We start from the raw sequence: 16606 nt of genomic DNA on the forward strand, positions 1-16606 counted from the left end.
CTTCCCTTTTAAACAGTGTTTCAGGTTCCTACCTGTACTCCATCTGGAATCCTTACTTCTGTTGTGGTTCCTCCATTTTCTCCGAGAGATGAAGCTCGTGGAGGGGCAGGTGGTGGTTCAGGTTCAAATTCTAGTTTTGCTACTGGTAGATCTCTGAAAAGCACAACAATGCATAAACTGAATCTAAATGCCCAAACGTTCAGTCATTTCATGCACCTGGGCTTAAAATTAATTAAACTACTCCAGAGCTTAAAGAGATACATTTGGCTCCTCATTCTACAATACTTTAAAATAGAACTATCCAACCTTTTGGAACTGGGTGCCACATACAGGGTCGGTCAGAGAGAGAGAGAAGGCCACATGATGAAAATGCGAGTCCTTAAATGTAACAAAAAAAATTCAACTCCTCCTCCTTCCTTCCTCACTGCCAAAGCTCAAAAACTTGAAAGCTCCAGTCTCAGCTCTTTAAACCTCTCGAGTCCAAAAGGCAGCACCCAGATTGTGGATTTTCCAGTTCTGGAGCTGGGCAGAAGCAGCAGTCGTAGAAACAACTTGCATTTATAGAGCACTTCTAATATAGAAAAACATCCCGAGGCATTTGCAGGATGTAAAGAAACAAGGGTGCTCCCTTGAGTATAGAAGGTTAAGGGGTGATCTAATTGAGGTGTTTAAGATGATTAATGGAGTTGATAGGGTAGATGGAGAGAAACCATTTCCTCTGATGGGGGTAGTCCAGAACCATGGCGCATAACCTTAAAATTAGAGCTAGGCCATTGAGTTGTGATGTCAGGAAGCACTTCTTCACACAAAAGGTAGTGGAAATCTGGGACACTCTCCCTCAAAAAGCTGTTGTGGCTAGGTCAATTGAATATTTAAAAACGGAGGGGCTGAATGGCCTACTCCTGTTCCTATATTCCTTCCTATGTAAATGGAATTGCCTGGAATGTACAGCACCAGTTAAAAGGAGCTTGCAGGCCAGATTTGGTCATGCCCCGCTCTAGAGCATGTACACTGTGTCACAAAGATGCCTGGCATACTTACATTACAAACTTAGCATCATTGCAAAGCAAGTTTTGCTTGTGACTTGCCTTTAGCAAGCATGCTGCCACTCAGCCAAGGCTGACACTCGCTTAGATTCCACCCACTCCACAAAGCGAATCATACTTTGAAGACAATATGTTCAGTTATTGTCCCATAGGATGTAAATGACTGAAAAACTCCTAGTGACTCATATGGTACACAACCTGTTCTTTCTTTAACTTCAACTGGACAGGATCAAAAAGGTCTTTGCTGCAGCAGTCAGAAATAGCTTTTGGCAGGAACCTTAGGTCAGGCTGAAGTTTACCTTCTATCAAACTAACACAGATGGCCCATGACTAAAACTTCATCAAAGCACAAAGGAGAATAACTAATGTACGTTTCTCCAGCTTCCATTACATTCAATAGAGCTGCTCTGGCCACTCCCACTGACATTATTAGGAGCTGTTCAAAACTGAAGACTGATTTAAGGTCAGAAAATTGACTTTCCCCCCCCCCCACTCTTCACGACACACTGCAGCACGTCGGCCGGCAGCTCCATTTCGGGTAACTCGCAGTCCGGATGGGAGGAGGGGAGCCAGGCATGGTGGCCAGAGCGGGAGAAGCAGGCCACCACATGTGGAGCCGGCAACAGTGAGGAGGAGGCCGCGGTGAAGAGGAGGATGGAGCGGCTGAGGGACATCGCGCTCCCACTGCCACGGGAAGCCATTGTATTGACTCTGAACGCAGCGCTGTATGTATAGCTGACGCGTCCCTACGGGGAACAAGCATTCCATTGTACTTGTTACATATGGCAAATAAATCTAATCTGAATCTGAATTAAAAAGGGTAAATCAAGATTACCCCCCCCCCTTTTTTGTATAAAATTAGGAACTACTTTGATCAAAAAATACTTCCTGTAGACTTTTCTTCTTTAAATAAATAAGCCACATGTAACATACCAAGGAGAAAGTCATCAACGTTCACATGCATTTAACTTCAAAAAGTTCGCTCCTTTATGACGGCCCACCGATTTTTAAACAAATACAACATGACGGCCTTGTTTTCCCATGGACAACTTTAAAAACAATACATACCCAGTTGAATCTGTACTTTCCAAGTGAGAGACTGCTGGCACTGCAGCAGGGATAGAGGCTGGAGGGCTGAAGGTGCCAGAATTATTTACTGTAGGAACAGCTCTCCTCACCAGTCGCCCCCATGTGGCAATATTAATATTCATTTGGGGAGCGCGAAGGAACGTTTTGCCTACAGTGATGAGAAAAATTGAGCGTGAATAATGCAGCCATTTATCTATTTGTTGTTGCAAAGGTTTTACATGCTTTATCCTAACTCATACACTACGATCGTGATTTTCTACTCTTCCCTTCACCATAATTAATTGATAGGTCCAAAAACAAATTAAAATAGTTTCTACTTTGATTTGAATTTTTACCTTGCTGTTTTGGAAAGATCTTCTTTTGTCTTTGAAGTTTTGGTCGTCTTTCAATGACTGGATTGTAAAAAGTGACCTGGAAAATAGAGTCAAATATATCACACATGGAACAAATACAAGAGCAAAAAACCAAGGAAAGTTAGGATTTTAGATAATCCATACCTCTGCAAAGAGCGTACCCTGTGGCTCTAGATAGAGGCACATCCCATGCCGTTGATTATCCAGGAAGTCTTCCAATCGCAGAAATTTCACAGCACAAAGGGAACGCCAGTCACGCCAATAAACAGACATCTCCAGTTCACGTGACTGAAACAAAATTAAAATTAAATCCTGTTACCTGAAAAACTAGAACCTCTCAATTCAGAAACACAGAGTAAGTCACTGGTTATGGATAAATTCGCATCTCTCTGAAAAGTACACTATTCCATATTTTGAAATGGGTTTTCAATTTGGCCTCACTCCTAACATTTCTCTGAAGTGAGGATAACCATAAACGTAGAGCTGCTAATGGTCCAGTGACAGATTAATGCACCACTCTATACCATGGCATGGCAGGATTCTAGTTTGGGCCAGAGATTATGTATGTGGAAAGCTAAAAAGATATGAAGCACCTTCCCAAAGGGATGAGAGAAAATCTGATGAAAAGGTTGATGTACTTTACTTATGCACCCCAATGTTACAAATGATTACAAAGCAACATTAACAGGCCACAAGAGCAGAACAGAATGTCCAGTTGGTCAAAAGAAGGTTATGTGGTTATAAAATTAACCTTTATTCAAAACAGAAGCACAAGCATCTATGTTTACAAGTTAGCGTGTGTCAGAGTTCCTGCTGTTCTATTTCTGGCTTTGTGATTAGAAAGAGTTAATGCTATAGAATTCATGCCATTTAAATTTTAAGTACAGCTTTCAAGATGAGAGATATTCACCTTGCACAAAAACTTCACGTCAACTATTTTAACAGGCTCAAAGGCAAGGTTGGCACAGCAAACATCTAGTGCTGGGTGGGTAGGGAATCTGAGAATAGAGGTCAAGCTTATATTCATCTTTTTACATTGAACATGGCCCAATTTATAGCAGGGCAGTGTGTAAAATTCCATGACTAATTTAGTTTTGCAGCCAGACTTTGGTCTAAACTCCATATGGCACTATTTGTTCATTTACAATTTAGATAAGCATTTTAAAACTGCAGTGATTAAATCCCAGCTTAGAGTTTGTCCACATTAATAAGGCAATGTCCTACTTCCAAGAAAGAATGGTGGCGCAGTTTCTCTCGCTTACCCGATCTAGCTCTAATGTAAACTTCTGATCCCATGACTGATTGCAAACTGGCTTCCAACTAGTCTGCCCAACAACGGTATTGTCCAGCTTCAGTACAGCACCGATCTCATCTGTGCAGACATAATAAATACCCAGTTAGACAGTGCAAGAGGATTTGGTCATTTATGAGGATCGCTCCCACTATATAACCTTTAATAAATTACAAGTAAAACTAGCAGGACTCCTTATGCTGTAAGCTGGGTGGGGAACAACGTTTCATGAGTCAATGTGCACTCTCACATTACTGACAAGGACCAGTTAATTTCCAGATTTAAATACTGTCTGAAATGAATGATGGGTGTAGGGAGCACATTCCGCCCTTGCCTTTAGCACGTCCCACCCAACGTTTTTCCACAATAATGCTAAAGTAAATATAAGTTAGCCATTCATATTTTCTTTCCTCCTATAAACGAGAGGCTTTAAACCAAGCTTGCCATTACCTAACCGCTACTTTCCATTTAGCTGATCTTTTGTTCTGCTCATTTCAATCATGCTGGTGTCCTGTATTATGGGACCTTGACCTAGGTTTCTCAATAAATAATTATAAATATATATACATACATGCTGGACTGTGTTTGAGACTTGCTTATTCTAGGCACAAATTTCAACAAAAAACAAAACTGTTACCATGTAGTTTTAAGAGGAACTGGTTTTACTTCAATAATGTTTAATTTTCATTTAAAAGCTACATTCGCTAAGTGTTCTTCTGGACTTGAATATACCCACTGAACCACTGAAGGATTTTGTATTTTACTGTGCCCCATTATGCTACTAAAACAAGGTAAGAGAGGGCTGCAAACATATGAACATAATAAGAACATAAGACGTAGGAGCAGGAGTAGATCATTCGGCCCCTCGAGCCTGCTCCGTCATTCAATAAGATCATGGCCGATCTGATCTTGGCCTCGACTCCACTTCCCTGCCCACTCCCCATAACCCTCGACTTCCTTATCGTTCAAAAATCTGTCCATCTCCACCTTAAATATATTCAATGACCCAGCCTCCACAGCTCTCTGGGGAAGAGAATTCCAAAGATTCACAAACCTCAGAAGAAATTCCTCCTCATTTCTGATTTAAAAGGGTGCCCCTTTATTCTAGATTCCCCCACGAGAGGGAACAACCTCCCTGCATCTACCATCAAGGCTCTTCAGAATCTTGTATGTTTCAATAAGATCCCCTCTCATTCTTCTAAACTCCAATGAGTATAGGTCCAACCTGCTCAACCTTTCTTCATAAGACAACCCCTTCATCTCCGGAATCAACCGCGTGAACCTTCTCTGAACTGCCTCCAATGCAAGTATATCTTTCCTTAAATAAGGAGACCAAAACTGTACGCAGTACTCCAGGTGTGGTCTCACCAACGCCCTGTACAGTTGTAACAGGACTTCCCTACTTTTATACTCCATTCCCTTTGCAATAAAGGCCAACATTCCATTTGCCTTCCTAATTACTTGCTATACCTGCATGCTAACTTTTTGTGATTCATGTACAAGGACCCCCAGATCCCTCTGTACCTCAGCATTTTGTAATCTCTCCCCATTTAAATAATAATTAGCTTTTTTATTTTTCCTACCAAAGTGGATAACCTCGCATTTTCCCACATTAAACTTCATCTGCCAGAGTTTTGCCCACTCACTTAGCCTGTCTCTATCCCTTTGGAGATTCTTTGCGTCTTCCACACAATTTGCTTTCCCACCTATTTTTCTATCGTCAGCAAATTTGGCTACATTACACTCGGTCCCTTCATCCAAGTCATTAATATAGATTGTAAATAGTTGAGGCCCCAGCACTGATCCCTGTGGCACCCCACTAGTTACAGTTTGCCAACCTGAAAATGATCCATTTATCCCGACTCTCTGTTTTCTGTTAGTTAGCCAATCCTCTATCGATGCTAATATATTACCCCCAACCCTGTGAGCTCTTATCTTGTGCAGTAACCTTTTATGTGGCACCTTATCAAATGCCTTCTGGAAATCCAAATACACCACATCTACTGGTTCCCCTTTATCCACCCTGCTCGTTACATCCTCAAAGAACTCCAGCAAATTTGTCAAACATGATTTCCCTTTCATAAAACCATGCTGACTCTGCTCGACTATATTATGATTTTCTAAATGTCCTGCTATCACTTCCTTAATGATGGACTCCAACATTTTCCCAATGATGTGTGCCATCATGTCACCTTTTGGACACGAGATGAGAAAAGGGGGAGGGACAAAATTCTAATTTTATATAAAAGGTTACACAACACAGAGCAAGCAACAACAAATACATAAGCCAACATGTTAAGTTTTGTTTCAATAAATCCTGATTTATCCATCAAGTACGAAGCAACTTTTTATAGCATGAAGTTCTCAAAGACGGTTAAGTCTTCAAGGTCTTCTGATGCTCAGAGAAGGTGGTGACGCTCAGACTAACCAACCATCCATAAAGCACGGCTACAACTATATACATGTTCATTAAAAAAAAGTTTACTTAACTGGATAAATCTTCTGTTTTGACAGGATACCGGCTATTCCCACTTCTGCTTTTGCTAGTTCTGCTTATAAAGGAGGATCTGGTTTCATTTGGGCTCCAGCCAGGTAAAGGAACAAATGTATTTTTTGATCGACCAGGAACTGTCTCTAGCAGGTCTTGACATCCCATAAGCCTAACCTCTAGGCTACCTGTTGACAGAAATCAGTTATTTTTCACAACACAGGAACACAAATTAACATTTATATTTCAGCAGTGTTAAAATTCTTGACTTAAGACACTTGGATCATTCAACGCGTTCACCATCACACACTCATAAAGCGGCTTTCATGCAAGAAATATCTTGAGGCACTTCATAGGGGAAGCAGGATCCTGACCAACAAGTAGGGAAAAATGTGACGATAATGACTGAAGGCACAATCAAATGGTAAGTTTTGAAGAGACTTTTGAAGACAACTTGGACTTGTAGAGAGCCTTGAAGTAGCAAAACATCTAGAGAAGTAGCAAGGTGCAGGGTTTAGGAAGAAAATTCCAGAGGTTGAGGCATGGTGGCAAAAAGCGCTGCTAATGATAGTGCAGGGAACAGAAATGACAGGAAAAGACACAGCAGCACAACACAGCTTGCATGCTGGGGCGCAGGACTGAAGACTGAAGAAAGTTGTAGATGTAGGCGGAACAAGGTCATGGAGAGATTCAAGAGTAGGCCGATGGACACTGTAGACAAGATTTTCAGAAAACTGGATAAGGTACCTCACAATAGGTTATTCTATGATGGAGGCTTGTGGAATTAGGGGAAATTGTCACAGTGGATTAAGAACTGGCTACATTGCTGTAGGCAGAAAGTGATTACTGATGGCTTGGTTACCAGTGATGTCCTGCAGAGACCAATGTTAGGGCCATTGCTTTTCACTATCTTTAATTAATGACCTGGATGTATGTGCTGAGGGAATGGTTCACAAGTTTGCAGATTATATGAAAATCTGTGCCAGACGGTAGAGGAGAATAAACTATTCCGTGCGGACTTTGATGCAATGGGGAACTGGGCCTGCATTTGGCAAATGGCATTTAATGTAGTGTTAGGCACGTGGGCAGGACGAACACCAATAATACTTATGCCCTACAGGGTAAACAACTTAAGTTTGTCAAGAAGGAAAAGAAAAAAAATCTTGGTATTACTGTACATAATTCCCTTCAGGTCTATGACCAGTGCCGAGAAGCAATAGCCAAAGCAAATAAAATTAGGTTGCATTGCCAAGACTATTCAGCACAAAACAAAGCACACCATTTTATCATTGTACAATCTTTGGTTAGGCCTCACTTAGAATGCGGTGTCCAGTTTTGGACCCCTCATAATGGTGGGTGCAATGTTCCCCCTAATTGTTTTTGTTTGCACAGTCACTTTAACAGGCTGCGCGGGACCTCCAGACAGCTGTGCGGGAAAGTTGGGTGGGTGTTCTACAGGCATTGGAAAAGGTTCTGAGGAGTGCCACGAGAATGATATCTGGCTTAAAACACCTTAGTTACCCAGATAGGTTTAAAAAGCAAAAGCTGGGTCTCTTTATTTTTGAGAATCGCAGACTCCATGAGAATCTGATAGAGGTGTTTAAAATAATAAAGGGTCTAGACTGAGTGCATATACATTGATTATTTCAATTAGATAGGTTAGAAAGGACCAGGGATTGTGTGTTTAAGTTGAGCGAGGGTAGAACTAGGTTAGATGTCTGGAGGTTATTCTTCTGTTAGTGGATAGAAGACCTATGGAACAAGCTGCCGGTTCATATGGGGAGTGCAGATGCGCTGCATACCTTCAAAAGAGAACTGGATCAGTTCCTAGCCGGGGCAGAGATCATAACATACAAAAGATAGACGGAATAATAAGCAATATAAATCGTGGTCAATGTGTTCTCTCTCCTGTACTAGTTTTGATTACCTTAGGGGTTCAGTGAGGAATTTTCCAGATTTTGTTCTCCCTAAATTGGCCTTGGGTTTTTTATTTGGATTTTTGTCCAGCGGATCACAGAGTTGTTGGCGGGTAGCGCATGTTGTAAATTAGGATGTCTAAGGCATCATAGCTGTATGGGCCAGGCTTGATGGACCAGCTGTTTTTTTTCTTGCCCTTCATCTTTCAAATGTTCAACATAAGGATTTTGCAGTTGATGCTTGGAGTAGGGAGCCTGTGGAGGCCAGCAAGGGTGATGGGTATGCAGGACCAAGATACAAGGAGCAGATAAGTTGAGTTTGTGCAGGGTGGATTTGAGGTGGCCAACGAGAGCATTTGAGGGGTCGATTCTTGAGCTGGTGGAAGATGTGGCTGTAGGTTTCAACGACATTAGGGTAAGGTAAAGCCACAGGAAGGTGATATTCTGGGGAGGTGGAAGTAAGCAGCTTTGGTGCGGCTAAGATATGCAGTTTGAAGCTCAGATCAATGTCAGAAACAACACAGATTGCATACCATTGGGTTTATTTAGTCTAAGCAAAGAGGTGAGGTGGAAAATAGAATTAGCACCTGAAGTGCAAAGTTTCTGGTGGGAACTGAGCAGGTGGCTTTGATCTTGCTGGCATTGAGCTGAAGAAAGTTCTGGCGCAACAGGACTCGATATCAGATACAGCCGGATGCATGGCAAGGCAAAGAATCAAGTGTGGCAGCAAAAAGGTAGAGTTGGGAGTCACTAAAGTGCAGTGTACAAATGAAGAACAGGAGATCATCCAAAAATGGAGCCTTTGGCACACCGGAGGTGACCATGCATGAAAATGAGAAGCCATTGGAGGCCATGAGTTGACTGCATTGGAATAGGTAGAATGGAACCAGGAGAGGACAGTGCCAGAGGGTTACCATGAAAGAGATGCGATGGTGGTGGATGGTAGAACAGTGGTCTGTATCAAAGGTAGCAGGAAGGTCAAGGAACCATAGTGCACCAGGTTTGCAGTCATAGAATGTTGCTGGTGATGTTGACCTGGGTGATCTTGGTACTGTGTGTAGGAAAGAATCCAAACTGGAACCATTTGAAGAGCGAGTGGTAGAGATCGGCAGTCACGGAGTTGGATGAAATAAAGCATTTGAGAACTTGAGGGGGAAAAGGGCAATTGGACATGGGATGGTAGTTGCAAAGGTGGGCTTTCAAAAACTTTAATGGTGCTACACCAGGCAATGGGGAAATGATGAAAGAGTGACATTAGTTTTGCACTGCTCTGGCGAAAAGCTGACACTGACACAATGGGTTAAATGGCCTCCTCTGCACTGTAAACTGCTAGGATTCTATGACAGCATCTTTGAAGACGGGGAACAATGCCCGAGGAAGAGAGAATGTTCACAGTAACGAGAGAATTTTGCCAAGTGGTAGTTGAGGGGTAAGGAACTGAGCAACTAGGCGGTGGAACCACATTATAAATTGAAGGGCAGGTTAGACAACCTGATTCCATAAACAGTTTCTTAGTTGCATACTTGAGCCATTTGTTCAATTACTGGTTTTAATTTCCTGTAAGCTGCTAGTTTGCAGGAGATGACAATCATGCCTTTGCATCCCTATTTGCGTACCTCTCAGAAAGTTCCACCATTCTATTTGTCAATATGGCAGGCTTATTTTGTGATATGCAAATCAAAAGCATAATGCAATTGCGAAACTACAAAACACTAGCGAGTGTTTATGATGTATACACAGGGAGCCATCTGGTTGCATTATGATCTACCAAAAATGCGAGGTTCTTCTACAGGCTCTTTTGTTGGATATATTCTACCCCGTTTCCCCCCCCCCCACAATTTTCTCTCAACTGTTATTCCAGTCTGACCATGCACCTAATTCACCCAAGAGGACATAATCACAGGATACCAACAATGCTGTATTTAGACGCTCCCATGCTGGAGATCCACAGCACCATGCACCTTTCACAAGGGTAGTTCCATCTCAAAAGTGAACCACACGAAGGTGATCTCACAACTGCATAATTGAGCTTCTCTATACAACTAAACTGCCGACTATAAATCAGCACTATTCCCCTGCAAAACAACCATACTCTTAAAATAATATTGACGGTGGCAAGGTATTTGAAATACACACCTGTTAACGCAGCAGGTTTGGATAGTGTGCTGTACTGATTCTGTGGGTAAATCACACTGTGACGTGGACTGAGGGCTGGCGATGAAACCATCGACAATTCATCTTTGATAATACTGCTCTTTGGGTGGTTTTTTGGAAGCTCGCTCAATCTTTGCTCCAACGAGTATTTTAAGAGATCCAACTTCTGACTTGATTCATTAAATCTTGCTTGTGCCTTGTTGAGAAAGGAAAGAAAAATTACTTAACTAAATGTGAAGATTTCCAGTAAGATAGATACAATTTATAGATTATTTTAAATTACCTCTGAAAGTGCTTTCTTGTCGGGAACTTTTCCAGACCCAAGAAGTCGCATAACATTTTTTGCTCCTTCTGCCACTGCATATTCTATTCTGAAGTGATGTCTAAGCTCTTCAACCCGAAGCTCCAAGGGGCTTATCCCAGGTTTTGTTGCTTAAACAAAAACAGAATTTTAACTATAGATGCAACCTGTTACTGTACAACTACAATTAGGGCAAAAAGGAGTCAGCTGTTAAGTTATACAACAAACCAAAAATACACAAGAGACCCAATAAACAAAACATAAGTTGAATTCTACTTCAACTGAAAAGTTTAATTGCAAAATCAGGCAATATTATGCAAAAGGTAATATTTTGTACTTAAGGCCCTCTAAACAACACTGAGCTCTTAATTCCATGACAAATGAATGCTTTAAAAAGGAAGTGGATTACTACGTTATTAAGAATAAGATGGCACTTGTAAACAAATATTCTATGGAGCACTCATGCTGGGGTATCTGATCAAGGATACAGGCTGCCCTCCAGTACCTCACCTAGATGGCCATTCTTCATACGTGAGCCTGAACAGTGGGCTACTTGACCATAGGAAGCATCATAGCCTAGTCCAATCTTACCGCACCTGATGATGAGTGGATACAAGTCCACTTCTCCCTAGCCCGGGGGTGCCAAGGCCAAATGCAGCATTCCTACTGCTCCTCCAGCTGAGATCAGCAAACTCAGCCCAGACCAGGGGCTGAACGCGAGGCCTTCCATAGCCATCCAGCTCAGTCAGCACCATTTACCCACAACATCCAGCAACTTAAAAATGAGTATTTTACAAGCGGATCAGGCGAAAGCTTCAGTTTGATTTTCTGAAGTTTTACCAATGCGTATTCATCTCAGTCAGGACATTAATAGGTTGGAGTTCGCGGCAGTATCAATTAGATATTATTGTTGGATGACCAAATGCTTTTTACAGTTTATCAGCGTAGTCGCCAGGCATCTCTCAATACATTTTAAATTATTTTCGCATCCTGGTCTTTGCACGACTTCAATACTTGACAGGTATAGCACGATGAGGATCCTGGTTTTTCATCTTACAGGTTAATTATGTTCTTACAAAAGAAAACTGAACTCTAAAATGACAGGGACAGATTAGTATTTCTTAAATGAGTCTCATAATTGCCTCCCAATAACTTTTAGCAATAATCTGCAAATCAACAGAGGCAAAGCAGAATGTCCAAAGCAGATGGAATGGATCCTGGACGGCCATAAGTCATGGGCAGCAGCGATGCGAATGCTGATTTGGTTCTGGGTAAGATTCCAGCATTCTGACGAATGGACACCCACATTACCCAGGGGAAGGGCGGGAAAGGTTACCACAAATGCACTTAAATAGTGCTGCTGCATCACTCCCCGTTAACTTGGATGTTTACAAATTCGACATTTTTTTCTGGGTCATTTTGAATAAAAGATCATTTACTTGAAAATGCATGTTTATGTCCACAAAATGAGTGTGTGGTTTTACCGAAACTTGTGCTGCATGTTAGACATTGGATAGAGTGACAGGTACTGTACAAATAAACAGTGTTGTGTAATGTCACAATCAGCAGCCTTTGTAAGTGTAAAATTCTAAGCAAGTTTTCTTATCAAGTGGGCTTTTTGTATAGCGAAAGGTTTCTCTAAGTAAACTCTTAAATTGGACTGTATTACAGATATTAAACTATTATGCTTTTCTTTACTCTTCATGCATACGAGTAAGTAGCCATGTTTACAGCACCGATTGTCACTGTTGCTCTCTCCTAGAACAGTTAATCATATCCAGCTTTAGTTAGGTTCTTCTCTCAAGCAACTTTCTTCTGTTTCACAAACCTGGTTTGATTTTTTTTTTTTTTTTTAATAAAAGAGGCAGTTACGAGGTTAGTGGATGTTTATGTATCTTGATTTTCAAAAAGCCTTTGACAAAGTTCTGCACAAAGGGATACCAAATACGGTCGAGTCCCATGAGATTAGCGGGGAGATCGAGTTAAATATGGAACTGGTTGCATTCTTAAAGATCGAAGAGAGTGCGAGTATAAATAAATAAATGTAGTGTTACAAACATGGGTAGGGGCAACGACAAGCTGGATGATTAAATATAAAATATGAATCTGTCCCTGTATGAGGCATAATCTAGAGTGCTTTGTTCAGTGTTAGCACCTTTGTGCTCCAGAACTAGCCACACCTCCAGTCAAGCTGTTCCAGTACAGCTACAACACTGGCATCTATCTGACAATGTGCAAAACTGCCCTGGCCTGTCCACAAAAAGCAGGACAAATCCAATCCGGCCAATTACCGCCCCATCAGTCTACTCTCAATCATCAGCAAAGTGATGGAAGGTGTCACTGACTGCTATCAAGCGACACTTACTCACCAATTACCTGCTCACTGATGCCCAGTTTGGGTTCCGCCAGGACCACTTGGCTCCTGACCTCATTACAGCCTTGGTCCAAACATGGACAAAGGAGCTGGATTCCAGAGGTGAGGTGAGAGTGACTGCCCTTGACATCAAGGCAGCATTTGACCAACTGTGGCATCAAGTAGTCAGAGTAAAACTGAAGGCAATGGGAATCGGGGCGGGGGGGAACTCTCCACTGGCTGGAGTCATACCTAGCACAAAGGAAGATGCCTGTGGTGGTTGAAGCTCAATCATCACAGCCCCAAGACATCGCTGCAGGAGTTCCTCAGGGCAGTGTCCTAGGCCCAACCATCTTCAGCTGCTTCATCAATGACCTTCCCTCCATCATAAGGTCAGAAGTGGGGATGTTCGCTGATGACTGCAGTGTTCAGTTCCATTCGCAACTCCTCAGATAATGAAGCAGTCCATGCCTACATGCAGCAAGACCTGGATGACATTCAGGCTTGGGCTGATAAGTGGCAGGTAACATTTGCTCCACACAAGTGCCAGGCAATGACTATCTCCAACAAGAGTCTAACCACCACCCCTTGACATTCAATGGCATTACCATCACCAAATTCCCCCTCAATCAATATCCTGGGGGTCACCATTGACCAGAAACTTAACTGGACCAGCCACATAAATACTGTAGCAACAAGAGCAGGTCCGAGGCTGGGTATTCTGCGGCGAGTGTCTCACCTCCCGACTCCCCAAAGCCTTTCCACCATCTACAAGGCACAAGTAATGTGTGATGGAATACTCTCCACTTGCCTGGATGAGTGCAGCTCCAACAACACTCAAGAAGGTCGACACCATCCAAGACAAAGCAGCCTCATCCATCACCTTAAACATTCACTCCCTCCACCACGTCGCTGGGTCAAAATCCTGAAACTCCCTCCCTAACAGCACCGTGAGATTACTTCACTTTACGGACTGCAGCGATTCAAGGCGGCGACTCACCACCACCTTCTCAAGGGCAACTAGGGATGGGCAATAAATGCTGGCCTTGCCAGCGACGCCCATATCCAATGAATGATTTAAAAAAACATGGTGGGTACTATAATAACAAAATACTGTGGATGCTGGAAATCTAAAATAACAGAATGTGCTGGAAACACTCGGCAGGTCAGGCAGCATCGAGGAGAGAGAAACCGAGTCAACGTTTCGGGTCGAGGACCCTTCGTCCGAACTGGAAAAGGTTAGGGAAGAGATTTTTAAGCAGGGGCAGGGAGGAGGGGAGGAAAGAACAAAGGGAAGGTCTGTGACAGGATGGAAGGCAGGAGAGATTGACTGACAAAAGGGATGATAGTGCAAGGCAAAAGGAGAGGGGTAATGGGAAAAGAAACAAAAGCTGGCTCTAGATGATGTGTGAATGATGATGACAGCAACATTAACAGCTACCATGTGCGGAAACAAGAGAGAACAAAAAAATATAAAGAAATACAGAGGCCAATTTATAGGCAGGCCAATCTGTTGACGAGGGTGGTGCTGTTGTTGTTTGGCGAATCGACCTCTACCGTGCGAGGCTGAACGGCAACTCTCCGACACCTCTTCCTACCAGCCCCTGGACCATGACCCCACTACCGAACATCAAGAATTTGTTTCCAAGACTGTCACTGACCTCATCTCCTCTGGAGATCTTCCCTCCATGGCCGCCAACCTCAGTCCCTCAATCCCGCTTCTACCTCCTTCCCAAGATCCACAAACAGGACTGCCCTGGTAGACCCATTGTTTCAGCCTGTACTTGCCCCACAGGACTGATTTCTTCCTATCTTGACTTTTTTTCTCCCCTTGTCCAGTCCCTTCCCACCTACATTCGTGATTCTTCCGACGCCCTCCGCCACTTTTAACAGTTTCCCGGCCCCAACCGTCTCCTTTTCACTATGGACGTCCAATCCCTCTACACCTCCCTCCATCCCCCACCAGGACGGCCCGAGGGCACTCCACTTCTTCCTTGAACACCACCCTCCTCCGCCTGGCTGATCGTGTTCTCACATTGAACAACTTCTCCTTTGACTCCACTCACTTCCTCCAAATTAAAGGTGTTGCTATGGACACCTGCATGGGCCCTAGCTATGCCTGCCTTTTCATGGGATATGTGGAACACTCTTTGTTCCAGTCCTACGTCCCCTCACCTCTTTTTCCGGTACATTGATGACTGTATCGGTGCCGTTTCCTGCTCTCGCCCGGAACTAGATAATTTCATTCACTTTGCTTCCAATTTCCACCCTTCCCTCACCTTCACATGATCCATCTCCGACTCTTCCCTTCCTCGACTTCTCTATCTCCATTTCTGGGGATAGGCTATCGACCAACATCCACTATAAGCCCACTGACTCCCACAGCTACCTGGACTACACTTCCTCCCACCCCGCTTCCTGTAAGCACTCTATTCCATTCTCCCAGTTTCTCCGCCGCGTCTGTTCAGACGATACCATCTTCCATACTAGTGCTAGTCTTCCTTTTTCCTCAACCGAGGATTCCCCTCTACCGTGGTTGACATGGCCCTCGACTGTGTCCATTCCATTTCCTGCGCTTCTGCTCTCACCCCTGCCCCTCCCTCCCAGGACCACGATAAGGTTCCCCTTGTCCTCACCTTTCACCCCACCAGCCTCCACATTCAACAGATCATCCTGCGCCAGTTCTGCCACCTCCAGCATGATCCCACCACCAAACACATCTTCACCTCCCCCCCCCCCTTTTCAGCATTCCGAAGGGACCGCTCCCTCCGCGGCACCCTGGTCCACTCTTCTATCACCCCCAGCACCCCTTCCCCTTCGCCCCGCACCTTCCCATGCAAGCGCAGGAGATACAACACCTGGCCTTTTACCTCCTCCCTTCCCACCGTCCACGGCCCCAGACACTCCTTCCAGGTGAAACAGCGATTTACTTGTACTTCTTACAATTTAATATACTGTATTCGCTGCTCACGATGCGGTCTCCTATACATTGGGGAGACCAAACACAGATTGGGTGACCGCTTCACAGAACACCTCCGTTCAGTCTGTAGGGTTGACCCCGAGCTTCCAGTCGCCTGTCACTTTAATTCTCCGCTCCACTCCCACTCTGATCTCTCCGCCCTCGGCCTCTTACACTGTTCCAACGAAGCTCAACGTAAGCTCGAGGAACAGCACCTCATCTTTCTATTAGGCACTTTACAGCCTTCTGGACTTAACATAGAGTTCAACAATTTCAGACTATAACCTTGGCCCCTGTATTTCTTTATATATTTTTTTCCCCTCTTGTTTCCTCACATGGTAGCTGTTAATGTTGCTGCCATTATCATTCACACCTCATCTAGAGCCAGCTTTTGTCTCTTAACTTGTCCCATTACACCTCTCCTTTTGCCTTGCACTATCATCCATTTTGTCAGTCAATCTCTCCTGCCTTCCATCCCATCACAGACCTTCCCTTTATTCTTTCCTCCCCTCCTCCCTGCCCCTGCTTAAAAATCTCTCTTCCCTAACCTTTTCCAGTTCTGACGAAGGGTCCTCGACCCAAAACGTTAACGCTGTTTCTCTCTCCTCGGTGCTGCCTGACCTGCTGCGTGTCTCCAGCACTTTCTGTTGTTATTA

At 43.6% G+C, this 16606-nt stretch overlaps 1 protein-coding gene across 3 annotated transcripts in view; it reads right to left on the reverse strand.

Moving 5' to 3' along the window:
- The window catches only part of LOC147122351 (serine/threonine-protein kinase N2-like), a 141683-nt gene that overhangs the window by 19783 nt on the left and 105294 nt on the right, over positions 1–16606 (reverse strand). For all 3 annotated transcript variants that reach the window (XR_015077738.1, XM_085983412.1, XM_085983413.1), the window contains 8 exons: positions 10621–10769; positions 10320–10533; positions 6270–6455; positions 3751–3860; positions 2633–2776; positions 2471–2546; positions 2115–2283; positions 33–153 (listed from right to left, as the gene is read on the reverse strand). Coding sequence is in view for 2 of the 3 variants with exons in the window: in XM_085983412.1 (XP_085839538.1) it covers positions 33–153; positions 2115–2283; positions 2471–2546; positions 2633–2776; positions 3751–3860; positions 6270–6455; positions 10320–10533; positions 10621–10769 (1169 nt within the window). In the remaining variant the exon portion in view is untranslated. The remainder of the gene's footprint in view (positions 1–32; positions 154–2114; positions 2284–2470; positions 2547–2632; positions 2777–3750; positions 3861–6269; positions 6456–10319; positions 10534–10620; positions 10770–16606) is intronic.

The sequence above is a fragment of the Somniosus microcephalus genome, chromosome 3 (assembly GCF_052327205.1).
Source record: "Somniosus microcephalus isolate GS21.2 chromosome 3, FLI_Smic_1.0, whole genome shotgun sequence".
Taxonomy (NCBI): Eukaryota; Metazoa; Chordata; class Chondrichthyes; order Squaliformes; family Somniosidae; genus Somniosus; species Somniosus microcephalus.